General features: G+C 40.7%; 1 protein-coding gene across 6 annotated transcripts in view; it reads right to left on the bottom strand.

Moving 5' to 3' along the window:
* Window positions 1-22,516, bottom strand: part of SYTL3 (synaptotagmin like 3) — a 1,329,495-nt gene that overhangs the window by 483,645 nt on the left and 823,334 nt on the right. For all 6 annotated transcript variants that reach the window (XM_044061986.1, XM_044061992.1, XM_044062018.1 and 3 more), the window contains one exon: window positions 4,667-4,882. In XM_044061986.1, coding sequence (XP_043917921.1) covers window positions 4,667-4,882 — 216 coding nt within the window. The remainder of the gene's footprint in view (window positions 1-4,666; window positions 4,883-22,516) is intronic.

The following is a 22,516-nucleotide window of genomic DNA, read 5'->3' as shown; positions in this document are numbered from 1 at the left end:
GCTCTCTGTTGGCACCCCCTTAGGAGGAAAACTGGCACTTTTCTATCACAATTGGCATTGCATCACCAAAGTCAAATGGGTTCTCAACATTGCATCTCAAATCTGCCACCAAATCAATGGGCAGAGGCTCAAAAACAAATTACAGCACTCATGGACATGAGAGCTATTCAAAAGGTATCATCACAGGAGCAAGGACAAGGATTTTACTCAAGACTCTTTCTGGTTCCCAGAAAGGACAAAACCTGGAGACCCATTCTGGATCTTTCTTCTCTAAACACTTATCAGGATGTTCTGAAGTTCAAAATGTTGACACTACAGCAGCTTCTTCCCATGCTGGGCAAGAAAGCTTGGCTCGTGACTTTGGACCTCAAGGAGGCATACCTGCATGTCCCTATCAGACAAAATTGCAGAAGATACCTCAGATTCATAGCTGGTTCAATGCACTATCAATTCTCTGCACTGCCCTTTGGCTTGTCTACTGCGCCCAGGGTCTTCACAAAGTGCCTGGCACCAGTAATTGCATTTTGCAGACAAAAAGAAATTCAAATTTATCCGTACCTGGATGACTGCCTGATTCAAGCAGAGAGCAAGGACATTCTTCTAAATCATCTGGCGTACGTAAAAAAAGTTATTAAGTTGCCTGGGGTACACAGTAAACGAAAAGAAATCAAAACTAGTGCCCTCACAACAGATAATATTCCTGTGTGCCAGCTTGAACACAATGGCCCAGATGGCTTATCTTACGCCAGACAAGCAAGGACAACTGACTCAATACTTTCAAATGATGGCAACAAAGACCCAACTCCCTGCAAGAAAAATTCTGCAGGGCTTGGGCTACATGGCATCTTGCATACTACTAATTCCATATGCCAGACTGCATATGAGGAAACTATAATGGGACCTAAAGAGTGTATGGTCTCAACACTGTCAACGTTTGGAAACAGTTATACCACTAATTCCTTGCCTTCAACAGGAGTTTCGATGGTGGGCTCAAGCTTGTCACCTCAACAAGGGACAGCCTTTTACTCAACCCACAGCCAGGCAAACACTGACAACAGATGCATCGGATTACGCCTGGGGAGCACACATGGCAGGAAAATGTATTCAGGGTGAGTGGCCCACAGAGCAAAGGCATCTTCACATCAATCAAAAAGAGATGCTAGCTGTACAAAATGCACTTATAGCTTTCAAGGACCTGCTGCATCCAGCACAACTACTACTAAAAACAGACAACACCACAGTTATGTGGTACTTAAACAAGCAAGGGGGCACTCACTCCTACCCCCCTCTGCAGACAAGCCATGACCTTGTGGACCACAGCTCTAGACTACCAAGTTCATCTGCAAGCACAATTCCTGCCAGGAAAGAAAAACACACTGGCAGACGACCTAAGCAGAAACATCATGGATCCCCACAAATGTGAATTGAATCCACAAATATTCAGAATGATAACACAAAAATGATGGAGCCCGAACATAGATCTGTTTGCATCCCCAACGAACTGCCAGAAACAGAAATTCTGCACAAGGAGTTACCATCCACAAGCATGGAAAGTGGATGCCCTCTCATTCAGCTGGAAAAACCTGCAAGTATACGCTTTCCCACCTTTGCCTCTCCTTCCAAAGATACTCATAAAAGCCAGGCAAGAAGAGCCGAAGATGATCCTGATTGCACCAGACTGGCCACGCCAGCACTGGTACCCAATCTTAAAGAACTTAGCACAAGAAGCACCTGGATTTTGCCTCAAATCCCACATTTGCTGACACAGCACAACAATCAGATACTTCACAGCCAGCTAAAGACCTTAAACCTAGCTGCATGGAAAATTCCTTAGTCAAGTAAGCAATGCCTCTCTCCAAAGCTGTTATGGATGTCATTCTGGAGGCCAGAAGGCCTAGTACCAGGAAAGCCTACTCGGATAAATGGAAGAGATTCTGTGTCTGGAACCAGACGCACAGCCTTGACCCTCTTGTCCCAAACATTCCTCAGATACTTCAATACTTAACTGAGATGCTGGACAAGGGCATCTCCTTCTCATCCATCAAGATCCATGCCTCTGCCATTTCTGCTCATTACAACCTGGATCCACCAATTTTCTCTAATCCTTTGCTCAAACAGTACCTCACAGGGGCTAAAAACATAAGACTGCCCCGTAGAGCACCTACTCCAACTTGGGACCTCAACTTTGTTTTAGAAAATTAACTTTGCCTCCTTTTGAGCCAGCTAACACAGCAGAATTAAAATATATCTCTTGGAAAACTGCTCTGCTACTGGCAATAACATCAGCACGAAGAGTTTCAGAATTACAGGCACTAATGGCAGTGTAACCTTTCCTCATTTTCCACCAGGACAGGGTGCCTTTAAGAACTAACCCTACGTTTATGCCAAAGGTGGTATCAAGTGTGGTTCTAAACCAAACTATTCACTTGCCAACTTTTTATCCAAAACCACAGAACAAAGGGGAGAGACTACTACATTCTTTGGACATTCACAGACAGTTACGCTTCTACTTGGACAAGTCTAAAGCTTTCAGAAAATCTGAGCAATTATTGGTAGCATATGCTGCAGGAGCACAGGGAAAAGCCATTTCAAAACAGACTATTTCAAAATGGATAGGACATTGCATACGTTTCTGCTATACACACCATGGCAAACCTGTACCTAGCAGCATTAGATCTCACTCCACCAGGGCAACAGCCACTTCAACTGCCTACCTCAGAGGAGTACCTACCAAGGATATTTTGGAAGCAGCAACATGGAGTTCTGTGCATACCTTCACCAAGCATTACCGATGCCTCTATACTTTAAATCCAGAGCTGGCTTTGCCACTGCTGTGCTGCAGGGCCTTATAGCCACCCCTAATGCCTTATAGATCCAGCCTCCCTACCTCAGCTTTGGGATTCGACCCAAGTGTAATAACTGCAGCAGTATAACACAATGAACATAGTACAGTTTTGTACCTACCATAAATGTAGATGTTCGAGTGTATACACTGCTGCAGTCCAGGTTACCCTCCCTCCTTCCCCTCTTACTTGCTGGTACGTACCTATGTCTTCTACCCTTTACTACCTATGGGGAGTATTTGCTGGTAACTGAAAATTGTTGTTTGCTTTTCTTTTGTATACTTTACTAGCAATTTGAGTTGCCTACCTATTTGGGGGCACCTGACATCTGGGGCAAGAAAAACTGAAGAAAATGGCGCTGGCTGCATCTAATATAACCCTGTCGCACTGACGTCAGGGAGGAGGCGACAGCAACCGACGCCGGACCAAGACTTTGGAACTCAGGCCGATTGGGGAACCGCCTGACGGCAGGATAACCCAAGTGTAATGACTGCAGCAGTGTTTACACTCGAACATCTACATTTATGGTAGGTGCAAAACTGTACTTTATCAATACAGCACATCACCACAGCTCTTTTTTTAATCTAAAGACAATAAGATACATTTCAGTGCAGAGATTCATTATTCATCTGGTACTGTACACTCATCATACTGGATACTTGTGGAGTGTCTCATGGATGAAGCTTCTGGAGCCTCAGCTACTTCCAGCATGACAGTGTCTTGTAAAGGACTGGCTAAATCTTGCTATACTAGTTAAGCTTTCACAATCAGTCTGTGACTTCTGAGGATGAGTTTTCTGGCTTTTTTGTGTCCTTAGTCACTCTGGCTCAGTTAATTCTGAGTGTCTGGCCAAAACATGCATACTTTATGCTGTGCTGATGAGGTCAATAAGAAGGCCGAAAATATGCATATCTACAGGTAGTGGGGTTTGGTTTTGTTGGTCTGAATGCAACCATAAAGATTTAAAAAGTGAAAAAGTCATGGGCATTCAGAAGCCACGTAACTGAAACACTTGTCCTTAAGGGATCATTTGCATATATGCCATAGGCCACCATTACAGGAAGTTTAAGGTATCACACATTGGAAACTCTAGCTTGGCTGAGTTTTTCTTGCAATCTTTTCCAACTGGAAAAGATACTGGTCCTGTTTGTTCAGTTATCACTCCAAACATCCATTTAGGAACTCCTTCTACTGTATCACTAGGGTACACAGTATAAGCTGCAGAATAGGACTTATGCATGACATGTCAACCAGTTGAAATTTCTAAGTATTGGCGTCTCTGACCTGCAGTACACAAAATGCACCTAAGTCAAGACTGGTTTGAGTGAGATGCTGTAGAAACAAATCTGCAGGTGCTTGACTTGTACAATTTGGTGTACTTTGAAACTGCAGTAGGTACAACAAAATGTTATCTTGAACATGTAATGCTTTATTTGCTAACTTTCTTGGTCTATCCCTCTGCTAGAGAAACAGCAGCAGAATAACCTTCCCTATTCACGCAGTATACGCTTCCAAGTTTTAAAGTCACAGAAGAAAAAAAATGTATGTACATTCAACTACAAAAAAATGAAAATCACTGGCTGACATTATAAGCGTAGCAAAAAAGTATAAGTTGGGGTTATAAACCACTGCTGTGACATTATATCAGATGAGGTCTTCATACAAAAAAGTAAAACTGCCACAGCTTTATTTGTTGTAAGATGGTGCACAGAACCAAAAAATGGAAGTACGACTAAGAAATGAAGACATTGTGTTCGTTATATTAAGAATTCCAAAACCACATTGGACGTGTAGCCTTTTATGAAGAAAAGAGCGTGTCCTACCCATGAGCATGACAGACGGTGCACTTCCACAGTCTTGGGTGTACGATGACCCGACACTGTGCACACACACGATGGCTGCATCCTTTGCACACTGCACCACTGTTGATCAACAGTCCCAGTGCCTTCTGACATCGAGCACATGACTTCTCTTTATATTCTGCTGAAAGATCTACTACCCCCTTCTTTCGAAGTTGCTGCAATTCTGACTTAAGTCTCCTGGCAAAACAAAGACAGTTCCTTGTTATAAATGATAGGACAAACTGATATTAACAGATGAATAAATAAATGGTTGTTAAAAAAATCAAGCATTCCTTTTCAAATCAAACAGTGTATGCTTATGTGTTTTAAAGTTTATAATTTTGAATGTGACATTGCAAGCAGCAGTTCTTGGCAAACAGGCCTAGGGTGCTAAATTCCTTAAGGTCATGAAGATTCAGATTTGACTAAATGTCTAAACAACAATAACAGCAAAACGTTGATGTGTCATGTCACAGCACCTCTACAAGATCCTGCTGGATACAGGCTCCTTTTTCTCCAATAGATCAGTGTGAATCTGCATAACACACATATTTAACTATCACTATTAAGGACTTAGCAGTAGGCCAAGCAGGGCTCCATTTGTAAATGTTCCGATGTTATACTGTATGACATAATCTCTGCATCAGCAAGTAGTGAGTATTAGAGTTTGCAAACAGATTGCTAATACTGGACTGATGACAGCATCATAGCTCAACTCAGTGAGATTTAACATCCAAAAAACCCTCAAAGTGTGCTTTTCATCGGTTGCCCTCCTAACCCGACCATTGTGGGAGCTTTGTTGACTCTTTCACAACTTTATTACTTATAGATATTACATGTGAGAAAACACACTAATGGGGGGAGAAACTGAATCTCAAAAGGTTTAGTCTGAGTGCATTCAGCCTACAGCAATTTAAATGGTTCTCTCTGATCGTTGGGAGTGATAAAGGACCTCCCTCAATTTAAATGGTTGTCTCTGTGATCCTAAGGAGTACTTAAGGACAAGCTCGTAATCACATTCATACTCTCCCAGGAGGGTGAACAGAGATGATCTTTTGTTGCATGTCAGTCAGTTATCTAAACAGGCTTGTCTGCCATTTTTCTGTTTTCTTCAATATTACTACTATCACTGGAAGAATGAGGCAGTAAGAGAAAACGTTAACGTTATAAATAATGTAATTTCGCAAGTTATTTCACCCATGACCACATGTCCAAATACCACCGGAAATGTGTTTGCTTGCATTAGCCATACAATAACAAAATAAAATGAACGTTATCTATTTACCATAATGACAGCACTGAATGAATAGGTTCATCCACTGAAATGGATGATGTAAGGGGTGTTTGCAGGTAAAACTCTACCTGGATACTTTGTGCCCTCCACCTATCCCATAAGGCACTGTGGTGTGAAGTCTCTTCAGAATTTCCGTATGATGTGCTGAAAGGTGCATAAGAATCAAAATGAGGAGTGACAACCAATGCGAGAAGCACAGGTGAGGTAGGTGAGTATAGTACAGAAGATGGACCTTCTCTTGGACACCTACTGTTAAGGTAAATACATAACTTTCATACTTGCTAATAGGTGATCCATCCTCTATAACATTAGGAAAGACTCCCAATCCATTCCTCCTTGGTGGACATCCCTGTGGGAACATAAACACTGGCTTCAAAGGAAGCAATTGTGCTGAAAGCCATTTCAGCACTAACAGAGTTTGCACTTTTCTTCATTGTTGTGCAATTATTAAATATAAATTTTGGGGAGAAAGATTGCCCACCCAACCAGTCACATGGGGTGTACAGGGGGATTGCTCCTCTGGAGAAAAAAAAAGAAAAAAACATACTTTGAGGTTTGCTGAAAGTACTTTTGTAGTGATTTAGTTAAGTAGTAATAGCACTCTCTCTGAAACTTTCTTCAGTAAGTTGATGTTAGTCCTATAATCTAATGTATGTCTCCTTTAGACAGGGTAGAAGTAGTAGAAACCAGATTTGCCAAGGCCAGTAAGGGGCTATGAGATAGACTTTTGCTTTGTGCTGTTTGGCTTTATGGATGTGCCTCATCATCGGAAGAAATGGAGAAAAAACAAAGGAGTACAGGGAGACCAGTGCTCAAAACTGTATCCCTTAGACATTCTCCCACTGGTAGAACTGCTGAAAACTATTTATAATTCCTTGTTTACTAAGTGAACTTATCCTAGGACCTTTTCAGCCACAACCCAGGTGGCTAGGCACATTTTTTTACAACAGTTAAATTGCATCACATGAATTACATTAATATCGGCGTGTTTTTCTTACAGACTAATACAGATAAAACTAAGCACATTATTTTTCAACATTATACATTCCAGGATGAGGCCTACATTAATGTGAGGGAGTTTTGTGCTAGACCATGCACTGTACACCACAGATACAGATATAAATGAAAGGATACACAAAAATATAGAGAGCAACACTGAATTAATAATTAATCATTTTTCCAGGAAAGATATTGTCCAACGATAGATAATTAATATCTACCTTTTGCTGCAGTACTTGCTGCCTGATATTACATACATGAGTCAATCATACTTTTTGAATGGGTGTGTTAGTCTGTCATAATTTTGCAGTTTAACTTTTAGAACAAAGTACCTTTATACATCGGTACTGTTAGTTGAACAATGTTGTATAGGAGGTGAGTTTTATTTAAGACTTCTTCTTTCGGCTTTTCCCGGTTTGGGGTCACCACAGCAGATCACCTGTCTTCTCATGATTGGCAGTGGAGTTTTACGGTGTTGAGTTGCCAGCCCAGCGCCCAACCTTCTGTAGAAGGCAGACATGCACGCACTCATGCCTAGGGCTAATTTAGAGTGTCCAATCCACTTACACCATGTCTTTGGGATGTGGAAGGAAACTGGAGTACCCGGAGGAAACCCATGCAACCACAGGGAGGACATGCAGACTCCGCACAGAAGGCACCCTGGCCGAGGATCAAACCGGAGAAGTTCTTGCTGTGAGGTGGCAATGCTAACCACTGTACCACCACGTGTGGGTTTTATTTAAGACTACTGGTAGCCAAGTTTTTCCTTTACAATCCAGTTAGAGGAAGGTTTAAGACTATTTCCATATTTATAATGGTGAACTGTAACCAAGTGTTGCAAAAGAAAAGTAATTTCTGCCCTTGGAATTCGTTGGGAATGCAAACAGGTCACCACAAGATTTGCCCCACAGATGATTCAGGTTCCTAGTAGCAGCATGGCTAACAGATTTAAAAGTAGCTCTGTCTGTCTGTCCAGAGAGAAAGTGACTTTTCCCAGAATGTGGGTGAGTGTCACTGAAAGTGATGAATTCATGGAACAATTACTAACTTCCTTGAAAAAACAAAGCAATCTGTGCCTGCTTCCAGCATCCCATTATTATATAAACAGACCAAACTCTTCTTACTAAGATCATTAAGCACAACATCCTCTAGAACAAGAACATAACTAAGTTGACCTGTTCTCTTAAATTTCAAATCATTTGTATGCCATCACCCCTAATCCTAACCAGTTGCTGTTCAGTGTGTACTGTCACACCTAATTAACCTGTACACACCTAAGCATCCTTCCAATCTTCCAATTCTGTGTGTGTGTCTGTGTATCTTCACAAAGACCACAATTTCTGTTGGAATTACTACACAATGTCATTACTTTTACTAACTAAACACAGTTCTAAGTTTTTCTCAGACTGCATTTTGACATCATTCTTGTATGTTCAATGCATGTTAATTATATGCATTAGTAATAGTGTACTTATCTTTATTTCATTGTAACTCCCAATTTCTGGCTGAAATGGGTCCAGTATTGATCAGTCCACCACCCCATTTAGTGCACATATATTATACTTCTCAACCTCTTAGCCCAATAAATTGGATAAAGCCAAAAACTGGGGGCACATTTTAAGTACAGCTCATCTAAACTTAGAACACTGATAAGACTAAAAGGTACTGCATTAAAATGCATTTTCTGAAGGATACAAAGTCTAAAACTTAAATGTATGACTCCGATCCTCAATGATTTGCTAGAAAACACAAATCTTATGAGGGATACAGCAAAACTATCAGGCAAAACTCTGGATTTTCTGCAAAAAATGTTGGCAGTTGAAAGGTATGGCACATACATACATACACCTATACAAGTATAAAAATAATGATTCATCAACAGCGCCATTTCATATATTGACAGCTGGCCTAAAAAACTGTCTGTTTAGATACAATTCAAATCACAAAACTGAATGAAGTGAGAATCAATATTTAAAGTGCTCATTGCTGCAAACTCCAAATTTTAAAAATCTATTTTACTTACCAAAAATGTGAAGTATAGCTATTTTATATAAAATGAAAAACTCTAGACATTCCATGCATTCTGTTACCTGCTTTAGATACACAGTTCCTTTGCAAATTAAGTAATGTAATCTGTGATGTATATTCATGGAATCCTGATTTGTTGGATATATCTTGATTTCCTTAAAGTTAAAATGTTAAGATTTTTGATTTGTTAAATATCTTTTGCTTGTTATACAGTCTTGTAATCCAAAACCTTCCATATTGATTTCTGATTTGACTATGGGTACTATTCCCACACTGGATAGATTGATTGATTGATTGCGGATATCACGGTGCAGTGTAATGGGGTACTGCACTCCTGAGTGTGCCATCTTTCTGACGGGAAGTTAAATCGAGGTCCCATCTGCTTTAGTGGTAACTCAAGTGGATGTAAAAGATTCCATGGCACCTATCAAAATGAGTAGGGGAAGTCCCCCAGTGACCTGGTCAAATTTCCCCTAATAGTATAATTACTACCTTGGCTCTCCCCTGAAAAGAGGCCACTAGCCTAATGAACAAAGGATAAATAAATCAAATAAATATTCTAACAGCTTGAACTCATCACTGAGTAATTCTTCAGTACCAATAACTGGGTGGCAAGCTGCAAAATTTCAATGCAATGTTACCACAGTTAAGAGAGAGAACACTGCTTTGGTGAAAACATATTAGGGATGCATTTTGATCCTCATCGGTGAAGAATTACTCAGTGAAGCAATGCCCCGAAAATAAAATTAAAAAAAATCTACCTCTGAGAAAAAAAGTGCAGCTTTCTTTATTATAAATAGCTCCATGTCCAAACAGTACCGCCTCCCATCCAATCTAAATTAGGCACCTTTACAATGATACAGGATTACCAACTATTTTGTGTCAGCAGCATCAGTAATGATACGATATGGGTACCTAGTACCACGTTCTGTGCAGTCCTTACTTAAAAATGTAACTATTGTTTTAAACACTCCAGCTATTTTTTTTTTTTACTCATAACTGAAAAGCTTTCTCATTTCTTACTCTACTTATTGTCCACCAACCAGAAACAATGGTTTACTACTACTGCATGATTTGTTTCGATATTCTACCTGTTGATAGATCACATTTTTAAGAGCTTGTGCACCTTCTCAGGCTTGATACTGTTTAAGTCAATCATCAACCCCTGTTTCCCCATTTTCTACATGGGTTGGGATTTCATGCCAACTGTCGCATCTCTCTCTACAGATTCAGTGCCACTCCCTTACCTTCAACAGTCATGCTTGACTGTGACAAGTCTTTTCTCACTCAATGAATCCTTCTCTTTGCTGGATGCCTGGTTTCCTCTTGCTTTCTCTCTTCCTTTCTGTCACAAATCTTCTTCACCAGATTGTCTTCTATTTTCTTGCATATGTGCCCGAACCACTGTAATGTCTTCTCTTTGCCCTTCTCTGCAATTGGGTTTCTGCTCTGATATCTTTATTTCTTCTTCTGTCCTACAGTGTGCATCCTACCACCCATTTCGCACTTCATTTTTATCACCTCTAGCTTCCTCAACTGCTCTGCGTTTACTGTCCAGTTTTCTGTATCATACAGTAGTACTGGTCACACCACTTGTTTTATACACCTTATTTTTTTCAGCTTCTTTGACATTCTTCTGTGACACACTACCCCTGAGACTGTGCCAGTGGACTGCATCCCTATGATTCTAGCACTGACCCCCTCATTCAGACTTTCCTTCTTTTTAACCACCTCTCCCGGATACTTGAAGCTGTTAACCTGTTCCACTATTTTCCCTATCTCAGTTTTCAGTTTCTTCTGATTTCCTCCATTTGCTGCCATAACAGCTGTCATCTTTACTAAGTATCATCCCCTGTGCTGTCGGTTTTGCATTCAGTTCCCCTATTATTTGCTCAGAATCTTCCTGTTATGCTGTATTATTTGCCTGCATGTTGATCTGACCCCCTCTGACATGTTTGCTGATGTAATCCATTACCAGTATGAAGAGCAGTGGGCTTAGAGCTGAATCCTGACGCACACCCACTCCCACTGGGAACCTCACTGTCAGTCTGGACAGTTTGTACTTGTATCATTGGGTCATTGTATACATTTTGCACTAATTCTACCAATCTTTCTGGGACTTCAAACAGTCACAGCATTGCCCACAGCCTTCCTGGGGCCTTCTCATATGCTTTCGCCAAGTCAAGGAATACAGTTTGACTCAAATGGTCCTGAAAATACTTTAGCTTTGTTTTGGCCTATTATGACTTTGGAACATAGACAGACCTGGCAAACTTAGAATATACAGTTTTGTCCAGTTCATTTTCTTTCTTCTTGTGACTGCATTTCTAGTGGACTTGACATCTCTTAACTGTTTATATTGTTCAGTCAGCCTTCTGATTATTTGTTCATATCTGTTTGTTATGCATATTTACCTACTGACTGAATTTTGTAGTTCCTATTTTAATGTACATGACAAATATTAGTGCATTTATTCTTAAACTTCTCCTTGATGATTTCCATAGATTTCAATTTCCATCACGATAAATGTAAAGTACTTAAGGCTTAAGCACTCTCTTGAGTAGAAATGCTTAGTAAACACCTGTGTCTTATAACCCTTCCCAGGGAGTCAATAAACTCAGTGTAGGCTTAGCACGAAACCTACACAGAGTTTACATGTTTGCGTGATGAGCAGCAGTGATAACTGCATATGCATGCCGTGCATCACACTTGCACAGATACAAGTGAAACACTGTTGCCGGCCGGGAGTTCATGTAAAGCAGCACGAACACACTTACACACACAGACAAGTTTACCTACAGCCAAACTTGTTCTGTGAGATTGCGCGGACAGACACAATAACCACCATGGTTAAAATTAAGGCAATAACTGCAGTACTAACACATTATAGAAAAGTGTACTCAGTGCAATCTACACTACAGGGCATGTTTTGGCATACTGAAATAAATGTTTTGTAGTGACCATCAAGGGTACATAGACTGCATTACAAATACATTAGTCTGGGGAAGTGTGTATACTGAAAACGGCCACAGACATGAATGGACAGTAAACGCAGAGCAGTTGAGGAAGCTAGAGGTGATAAAAATGAACAAAGGGGAAGAGGACAAGTGAAACATGGTAATGTACACCAGATAAGGGCATGTCAATATACGTACACTCCAAAGACAAGACAGTTGTGCACAAACCATAATAACATATGTACATAATACAGTACATACTGCTGTTTACACCTTTCCTTTGTGGGTATATTCATATCAGCACACAGTTATTGTATATTATGTGAATGTCACACAAGGCCACATTAAAATGCAGATGATTGGTTGTGATATAAACACCCTGACAATAATCCCTGGAGAGGACATTTAACAAGGACAGTATATACAATACGGGGTTTGTGCATATTGTAAAGATGTGCAAAATGGGTTGCTTGAAGGTGAATGTAATGTCAGCACAGGGCTCAACCGATTGGGACACACAGCAACAGGCTAATGGACAACAGTAGACAGAAGCATGGACAATAGCCGAATAATACTATTAATCTGTGACACCAACATAAAATATGTTATTGTGAGTTATTATAACAATAACCCACGTCTGGGTGTGGGTAATGCTGGATTTTCCCACGGTTGTTGTGGTTTGGTCATGAGGGCAAAGACCGAGTGGCCAAACAAAGCCAACCGTGGGTAAATCCAGCATTAGCCACACCCAGAAGTGGGTTATTGCTATTGTACAATGACATTATTTAAGAAAAAAAATAATTACTTTTCTTAAATAATGGCATTGTATAATGCCTCCTTGCTGCCCTTCTGCAGCTGTCTGGTATTCTGCGGCAGTTCTGATGTACTGCGCATGCGCATGCCTATGCAGTACATCACAGCTGTTGGCAGAAGCAATGGAGAAAGCAAGATCTCCTTTGCTTTTTAAAAACTGTTTCGGTATGTTAAATGAGTTTAACATAGTGAGACAGTTTTGAAAAAAGCAACGGAGAAAGCAAGATCTCCGTTGCTTTTTAAAATCTGTTTTGCTATGTTAAATGAGTTTAACATAGCGAGACAGCTTTTAAAAAAGCAACGGAGAATCTCTGTTGCTTTTTTAAAGCTGTCTCGCTATGTTAAACTCGTTTAACATAGTGAAACAGTGTGAAAACAGAGTTATAGTAATGGAAAAAGTCCGGGCGACCAGACCTTTTTCCATTACTATAACTCTGATTTACAATGTGCATGCTGACCAATCAGCGTACACGTTTTTGAATATTAATGGGGGGCAGTTGCATAATATACATGTTTTGCAGGAACACACTTGTACAACTCTAATGATTTGTTAGTAATCTATAAGGGCAATCAAGCACACCTTCCTCAAAAATGACTACTTTTGGGAGGTGTTAAGAGGAACACTTCTAGACCTGTAATTTAAATTACAAGCAATCGTGGCCAATTGGGAGATTTGTATGACACATATATGCCACAATCCACACTTGCAAGAATAAAACCCATGCCATCAATGTTGTCAATGAGCTGCTGGGTGCATCATAGGAACACGTATCACACATGCACATGCATCTTGTAGAACACCTTGAAGGGAAGTCTGCACTGTCAACTCATAATGGCTGCAGCACAAAAAATAGTTCTGTATGGATGACAAGATGTGTGGCAGATCACTGTGGCAAAACTTGAGTAAACCATCACTGAACGATGTGTGGTGAGGCACTTGCAAAAGGGTGCATTGTACTCAATTACTGGTGCAATGAGGACAGAGAACAATGGGACTACAATGTCCTTTGATGTGGATGGTCTCCCCATACTCAGGAGTTGTGCTACATACAGTGAATTTGTCACCACTGTGGTCATATGCTGGTGGAAGTTCTGCTTACTATCTACCTGAGTACACAGGTCATGTATAACTTGGTCTGCTCATAGGGTTGTGCTGTCTATATTGTAATTAGCCTGTGTACTTGCTTTTAAAGAAGAACTAATTATGCTTCTTGTTCATCTAGTGTGTTTCTATGGCTTTGGCAACAATCATTGGTGTGTTAATACTTTCTGCAGTGTATCAATAGCATTCTGTGATTCAATGGTTGTCCACAATTTACAGTTGGCCACAAAAATGGTTAGACAAAGAATGTCTAAGTTTGTCTTGACTTCTGAGAGTTAAATACTGAACAGGAAAGGGCTCGGCACAGAACCCTGAGGTACAGACCTGATTACTGGAGTCTTGCTAGAGGTGATGTCAGACACTTTGACATTACTGTGTCTTATCTGTGATCCAGTTGTCTACCCACTAGGTGTCTATGCCCACTTTGAGACAGTTTCTCTGCAATACCCAAGCATGGATTTGTGTCAAATGCCTTGGACAGGTCAAGTTATGTGAGATGACAGTCTTTTCCTCATGCATGCCGTGGTGACCTTCTTGAAGACATCATCCAGAAGTAACAGACATGATGTAGCCTTAACAAATCAAAAATAGGTAGGTACAGTGTCAGATCACCTGTGATAAGTCACATGATGGGAGTGAAGGCTGCCAGCCTAGCTAGATAGAATTTTGTAGATAATTCTATGTCATTTGTAAATATTAGCATAAATCACATGCTTGGTTTACAAATGTAAAGAGAACTATATGATATGATTAAACTATATGTTGTACTGAGCTTCAAAAATGTAACCATAGTGCACTCTGCTGGAAGAAAGCTGATAAGTCAAGCATTGTATGACTGATCTCAAGCTCGGAAACAGGATGTCTGGGCCAGAAAAGTATTTCTATTGTCTTGACTTAAGGGATAATTACCAAGGTTTTACATGCATAATGGCTATTGCTGTAGCTTCCTGGCCAGGTGCAGCTTACTAAGAAATGTAAATTTTGAGTTTCTGTTAGCCTGGGAACCAGAGAAGCGTCAAGAATGATGTAATGTGAAATGACTCAGCAGTACTGAGTTATCAATTTAAGACTTTCTCAGAGAGAGAGAGAATGAAGCATTTTGGATTTTGTCTGAAGACATCAACTCACCAGCACTCTACCTTTGCTCTGTAAGTAGGATCTTACATCTTGGTATTTCTCTTAGAGACAGATACAAATGGTAAGAATAGTCTAGCAGTTTACTATATTTATGTCAGACTATCCTACAATATTATTTTAAAGTTTCCTGTGATTTCTGAACTCAGTAATGTCATTGTGTTGAATGAATACGTATTGCCTTGTGTTTTTATTACTTATTATTAAATATTTTGAACCTTTCAACTGTGGCTGTTTTGTGTAGAGATAATTTAAGCTCTTGAGTACTTGCATGTATCTGGTGATACTAAGTCACTCCAACACCTTTAGCCCTCTGTCACACTTACTATTTGGATAATAGTAATATTGCACAGTGAAATTGGTCACCCTATCGGAAGGGCCTTATTAACAGCTGATAAGAGTAGTTGGTGGCAGTAATTACTACCTTATAGCCTGGCAGGAGGGGGCATAGCTGGTGAACTTGTGCCAGCCTTGCCCAGGAGAGTCTGTGTGTTTGTATATAAACCAAATCTCAAAGTGTGTGTCAGCTACTTGGGCAGGTATACAAAGCACTGGTTGGACAGACAGGGTGCTGGAGGTTTTGGCTTGACCACTCGGCTGAGATCTGTGCCCTTTTAGCTGTGCCAGTGTGGAGTCTTATTGGGGACCTGGAGAGAAAGGGAGCAACCAGCCCCAGACTGACTGTGATCTCTTTGTGCTCTTAAGGGAAATTGTACTTTAATGTGTACTTGTTATCCTTCCCAATGTGCATGCCTCTCACTGGTGTTAGTGGTGATGACTGAGGCTCCTTGATTACTGGGCCAGTGCACGCGTGTCACAGACAGCATCATTGTATGCTGAGAAGATGATGTTGGGGTGAGTGTCTGACACATATGTGGAGACACATCTCGATGTAAAAGTGTCTCAAAAATATTATTTGAATGAACACACACTCAAGTTGACTGCTGTCAGATTAGAACCCCTTTTTAGTTACAGCAGCTGAAGAACACAGCACTTAATGTTAGTGCCACAGTACAAGTATGACTTAAATAGTGCCAGAGTACGTTTTATAGAGGATGTCATCATCAGTGTATGTTAACAATAAGATGCTTGGAGGAGTGTCTGACACAGCTGTGGACTCGCATGTCATTCTAAAACTGTCACCAGACTGTTGAATGAAAACACACACACACAAAATGAGTGTAGTAAGATTAGAACTCCTACCTATCTACAGAACACAGTACTTAATGCAAGTGCCACAGCTTTTACATTGTTGCTGGACACTTTACAGCTGACATCAGCAGTGTTTTTTGAGAAGATGATGCTAGTAGGAGTGTCTCCTACACTGTTCTAAAATGGTTTCTGGAATGTGAACACAAAGGCAAACAAGACACACATCAGTTGACTAGAACCCCTACTTAACTAGTTACACAAGCTAGAGAACACTGTACTTAATGCAAATGTCACAACACAAGTATGACTTTTAAACTGTTGCTGGACAACTTGTAGCAGATGACATCATTGGATGTTTGGGAGAAGATGCTGGGAGGCCTGTATGAAATGGATGTGTAGGCATTTATGACTGTCAAGATATTTGTTTTACATGGGACTGAATTGCTGATAGTAGGATACAGACTCATGCTCTTCTGATTATACAAATACACACACACACACACTTACACATACATACATACAGGACACACACATACTGTGGATGTTGTGGTAAGTTAACCTACACCTAACTATTTTGTTCTGATCTGCAGAACACTGTAGTTAACAATTTCACCATCCCCGAAGTGCGCTTTTGCCTTATCATACTTGTCTTTACAGATGATGGCATACTCATTATATGATGTAAATAACATATCCTGTTATGAAAGTTTTGCGCAAAGTGTGACATTTGTATTTTCTGTTGTGGTTCCAATGTGCAGGTGTACTTTAAAAGACAGCTTCTCAGACTACACGTAATAAGCTTTCAGAGGAATGCATGTTGCAGAAGTGAGACGTGTGCACCTCTTTATCAATATGTTGTATACATTGCACACTTACAGTCTCTCTCACAGACACACACACACACACACACACACACACACACACATTTTGTGACCAGCATGGATAAAACTGGATGTATATATGTTCATATTTGTGATGAATTCATGTTCATATTAAGACATGTATACGACAAACTAAATTTCTATTGTCAGTATAAAGTTCTAAATGATGTAACAATGCATTTGTGCTATTTAATTTTGTTGTGTAGTTGACATTTGAAAACTACTACTGACATATCCATTTTTAAGTGCAGGGGGGCAGAGCACACAAGAGTCTGAGTAAATATGTAATCAGTCACTAACAACTGCCTTCCCTTTGGTTGTGTTTTTACATGGATTATAATGTGATGAAGACTAACTGTGCATTAAACATAGTAATAAATGCCAATCACCTCTTTCTATAGTGCGCCACCTAGCAACTGGTTTGTGCAATCAATGGCAAGTGTTTGCACATGTGAGATTCACATTTAATGAATACAAACTGAAATTGTGAATTACTTAAGCATACATGCTAGGTTACAACTAGCTAACAAATACTAGGTGTTCATAGTACATTTTATATTGGAAATGTTGTGTCACAACTTTTTATGATATGAAGGACTACAGCTATTGCCTTTCCCACTTGCACGGAGTTAAGTGACAAGCAAATGCAAGTTTCTGCTTAAATGGGAATTTTTCTATTGGTTTGCCTTCCTTCACACAAACCTGCTAAGCAGTGAGGTGCGGGTGGCAGCACTTTGGACAGTACTGAGTATAAGAAATACACGTAATGCTTAGCTTTCCCTACTGCAGCAAGTGTAAGAGCAGTGAACTTACTTTTACTGCACAGATGACACAGGGTTCTAATATAGGTCAATCTAATTTTTTATACATGGTGTCAGGATGGCATTACATAAGTAAATGTGATAATTCTTGCAAACATGAGAAGCAATGACTACAGTGAAGTAATGCATAAAAATAAACAGCAGTTAAGTGATTTATGTCAACAGTACATGTATGATTTGGTTTATTACACATTCAGCAGTGTAAATAACTGCTCGAGTAAATGTTTCAAAATACTGCCTTTACTCTCCTTTAACTTTGTGTTCCTTTAGTGCAGTGAGTTTAAGCAGCATTGCATGGAGGTAACTGTGATATGCCATAAATATGAACAGCCATTCACCATCACTCTGCATCGGTGTGTGATGCCAAACTCTACACAAATGCAGAAGACAAAAAGTGAAGGCCTTTATTAGAGACTTATTTGTGTGTGTGGTATGTGATTCTATTTTTTGACCAAATTAAAAGTGTGAAAATGGGATAGATAGGAAAGTCAATAAGGAGTAGGAAGAAAAAAGGGGAAGCAATATATGAGTTTGCAGGAGGAAATTAGGAAAAAAACATAGCTATCCACTTCTTCGGCAATATAATGTGAACATGTATATAAAATTGGATGAAGTTGGACTGTCACCACAACACAGATGGGTGACAGCAATGCAATGTGTAGCCAATTGGACTGAATCACATTTAATGAGAAGACACGTGTGAAGTGGAGCGCTATGTACTGGATGATTTTTTTTTTTTTGTGGGACAGGTGCCCAGTTTTTTATTTTAATTATGTGATATTTATGTGTTGTATCCTTCTCTGCTTTTTGTCACATAGGATTATGGCACTCAAGGGTACAAATCCATGTAAACCTCGCTTAGTGACTGTGAAAACGACATCATAGTCCAGGTGTTCAGGTGCCATGGTGTCTTTTTTCTTGAGAGAGGACGTGGGGATATGGCTGCCAGAATGCAAATATGGAATCAGATAGTCAATGAAGTCAATCCAGTAGGGCGTCACACCAGAACTTATGATCAGGTGTGTCATAGGCCACTGACAGCCCAAAGGAGAGCATCTGCAGTTGCATGTGAACAGCTGGCTATGAGAGGGTGGCTACTGAGCCACCACTGAAACCAAATGAAGAGTTCCTGTCCACTGTCAAAGATCCAGAGAGCTCAGTGGAAACTGGACACCAACATGTAATTGATGTCGGTGCTAATGTGTCTGGGAGGACAAGTATGTTTCAGGAGGAGCTTCCAGGTAAGCTTACATATGACAAGCTTTAACATTTGCTTGTATAGCTAAATATAAAATAAGTAATACTTCCTGTGGATGTTTGTTTAACGAACCAATTAACAGACTTAATGACACATTTGTTCATTACATATGGGCTGTGGGTGGACATGTCAGCCAAGTTTCAGTTAAAACGATTCTTAACAGTCAATACAGGCAAAATTGTGTATTCACTGTCCCCTGGTTAATTCCAGTTGTGATGTTTAACTTACATCCTTACCTTGATTCATTTCTTCCAGGACAATCTTGCCCAAGAAGTGTGGAGTCATCTGCACATGGTAAGACAAAATTTTTTTTTGATTATTGATGACCATTTGTCAGAAATATGCATTTATTTGCATGTATGAGGTGGGTGTAATGAGTGTGTGCATTGCTGTACCATCTACAATAGTGTGACCAGTGTTATTTTATCATATAAATAGTTTTAAATATTTAGTGTAGCATTAACTTTGTTTATGAGTGTGCTGCTTATTATCACAGGTGATCCTGGCAGTGGAAATGTAGGACTGTTACCATCTGATGTCATAATAATGGCAGACTCTGATGATGACGTTGGCCAAACAGAGGCACAGTCGGGGGGTGCAGAGGTTGACATTCAGCCATCCCCTGTATTTCCATCAGACACAGCTGGTAGACCTACGCATATCTATTCCAGTGAGCCCTCAGACATTAGACAGGTGGAGGGTGACAGACTTCATTAGGATAGTGCGGTTACTGCGGCTTCAGTGTCAGTTGACTGTGGCCGTAGCCAAAGTGTGGGTGAAGTGCCATCCAGGAAGGTTGTTAGGGATGCTCGGAGGAGACCTAATGTCCACCCTCCACATGATACTGGTGTTTCTTTATATGCCACTTGACGTATGTTTAGGGCTGTCATGGAGGAGCAGGCATGTTCTAAATAGAGCCTCCAAGGACATACTTAGGGTTGTAGATGTGGCACAAGCTGACATGTGTGACTGCCTCCATTGTGTTTCCAATTCAATGGAAAGGATGAATGACATGATGGAACAGGCAGTGTCTGTGATGGAACATCTGCTGGGGGGGGTTGGCATCCACGTGGACGTAGATCAGCATCATCATCTGAAGATAACCAACATGGCCATACCGAATAATGTTCCTGTAGTGGCACTACTTCCACTGCTCCAACAATGATTAAGGTGTCCCTACCCAGACGTGGTAGACCATGGGGTCATAGTCTTGGGCCCACTCATGAGGACAGCTCATCCAGCAGACCTCAGTCATGTTCAGGTAGCACCAGCACATCTGACCATGGGCATGGGCATGCCAGTACAACTCCGGGCAGGGCCAATTTTTGCAGGCGGGGGTGATGACAATGAACTGTTACCTCTATCATGCATGGCTCACACCTGTCCAACATACCAGGAAGCAGAGCTAGCACACAGCTTGGATGCATTCTTGCAGACACTCACATACACCCTTCACCTTGAATGCCCATATAGACACACACAAACAACAGTTATATGGATCATTCGTGAGGCTTACAGCTCATTTTGTCTCAGTGGCCATTTGATAATTTATCTAAATTTAAGACTGTCTTTCTCACTCACATGCTCGGACTACCTTTTGTGTCAGCCTTGGTCTCCTGCCCTCTCCCCCAAACAGCACCCTGTGCAAATGATGATAAGTTTGCCATATCCTTGATTCCATCTTTTGGATTTAGGGATACACAAGTCTTGTCTGATGCCCAGGGTCCATAGCTGACTGAGTGCTTAGTATATGTGTGTGTTACTGATATGCTTTTGAAAATTGCACTGCTTTCTTACAGGTTTTTATATTGTGTGTATCTTTAATGCATGACGCATATTAGTTGGTAAAGAGCACAGATCTATTGACATAAGTCAGTGCTGTCACATATTGATGTCATTGCTGTAAAACTCACCCACCTTCTACTTAGTTACATTAGCAAGTAACGGTGCCCAAGGATATGCCATTCATTTGTCTTTTTAGCCATTTATTTTCCTATTCCAGGTTCAACACTTACCTTGATAGGTCAGCAGTTAAAAGTATTTTAATTCAGGGCTGACTCTGTGTGATCCTAGCAGTACACAGCCATTACATGGGTAAGTAAAGTTTGTGAGCATTGGTTGTCATCCGTTTTACTGTGTGTATGTGCATAAGATGAAAGTTGTACCCCCTTAAGTGGTAAGCATGTTTGCTAACTATTGTCTGTTGGCCAGGGCAAGGGCATATTGTGCATGTCTATATCTATTTACTCCCACAGCAGTTGGTGGTTCCCCCTCTGACTCCTTATCTGTATGTGGCTCTGGTGACCTTACCAGTGGTGGTGGAATGTGTGCCCCTTCCCCTTGGTGTTCCTGTTGAAACTGTTTTCTCAGGATAATACTGTGAAGGATAGCACAGACAGTGGAAATTTCAGCACAAGTACAGGGATCGTACTGCAAGGTTCTCCCACGATGTATTTATGTAGTGGAACCATGACTTCAGAAGCCCAATCACATGCTCTGTGATCTTTCTTGTTTCTGCATGTACCTGATTATAGTGTTCTTCAGTGCATGTGTGTGCATTTCTGATGGGTGTCATCAGACAAGGTTCAAGTGCATATGCTGTATCACCCAGTAAATGACCTCATGGGATACCCCCCCAGAAAACCTCAGATAGAGTTGAGAGTTGTGCCAGATATGGGAGTTGTGGCAACTGCCAGGGTTGCCAGCACACACATTCAGGATGATTCTCTTAGTATTACCCATGACCTGGCAGTTAATGGAGTGGAAGCCCTTTCTGTTTATGTACACTCTTCCCTGTTCCTCAGGTGGTGCTTTGATTTCAATGTGTGTGCAGTTTAAAGCACCCAGGACTTCAGGGAATTGTGCTACAGGGTAGAAATCCTGCATACTTGTAGATCTGTCCTCAGGTGTATGGGGAAAATGTATCCATTCATTGGCATGTTGTAGCATAGTGTTCAGGAAATGATGGAGGATTCTGAATGCTGATGCCTGTGACACCCCCAAGATACCCCCTGTTGGTCACTGGAAGGTTCCAGATATTGGTTCCCTTCAGTTTTCCTTTGCTCTCAGTTGAGGACAACAGAGGCTGCAAAGTTCTTGCAGTGTGTCTTTATCTACCTTGTAGTGCTCTACAATTTCCACATCATACAGACCAAGAAAAGTTAAATAAGGTTTAAACACCCTTCTCCTTCTTGGCCAAGGTCTATTAGCAGCAACAGAAGCATAGACTTGGGCCTGTTGCACGTACACATGCAGAAGAGTAACAGCAATCCCTAACATTCTTTCTGAGTACAGTACTTTCAGTGGCTGTATTACAATAGGTTTTGGAAATCGAGAGAAAAACCTGCACTGAGTGTACACGATTGCTTTATAGCTTGTCAAATAGCTCCTCCA

This window comes from Protopterus annectens, chromosome 1.part0, assembly GCF_019279795.1.
Source record: "Protopterus annectens isolate FY-2018-M chromosome 1.part0, PAN1.0, whole genome shotgun sequence".
Lineage (NCBI taxonomy): Eukaryota > Metazoa > Chordata > Ceratodontiformes > Protopteridae > Protopterus > Protopterus annectens.
This window is presented reverse-complemented; position numbering and strand designations above follow the sequence as displayed.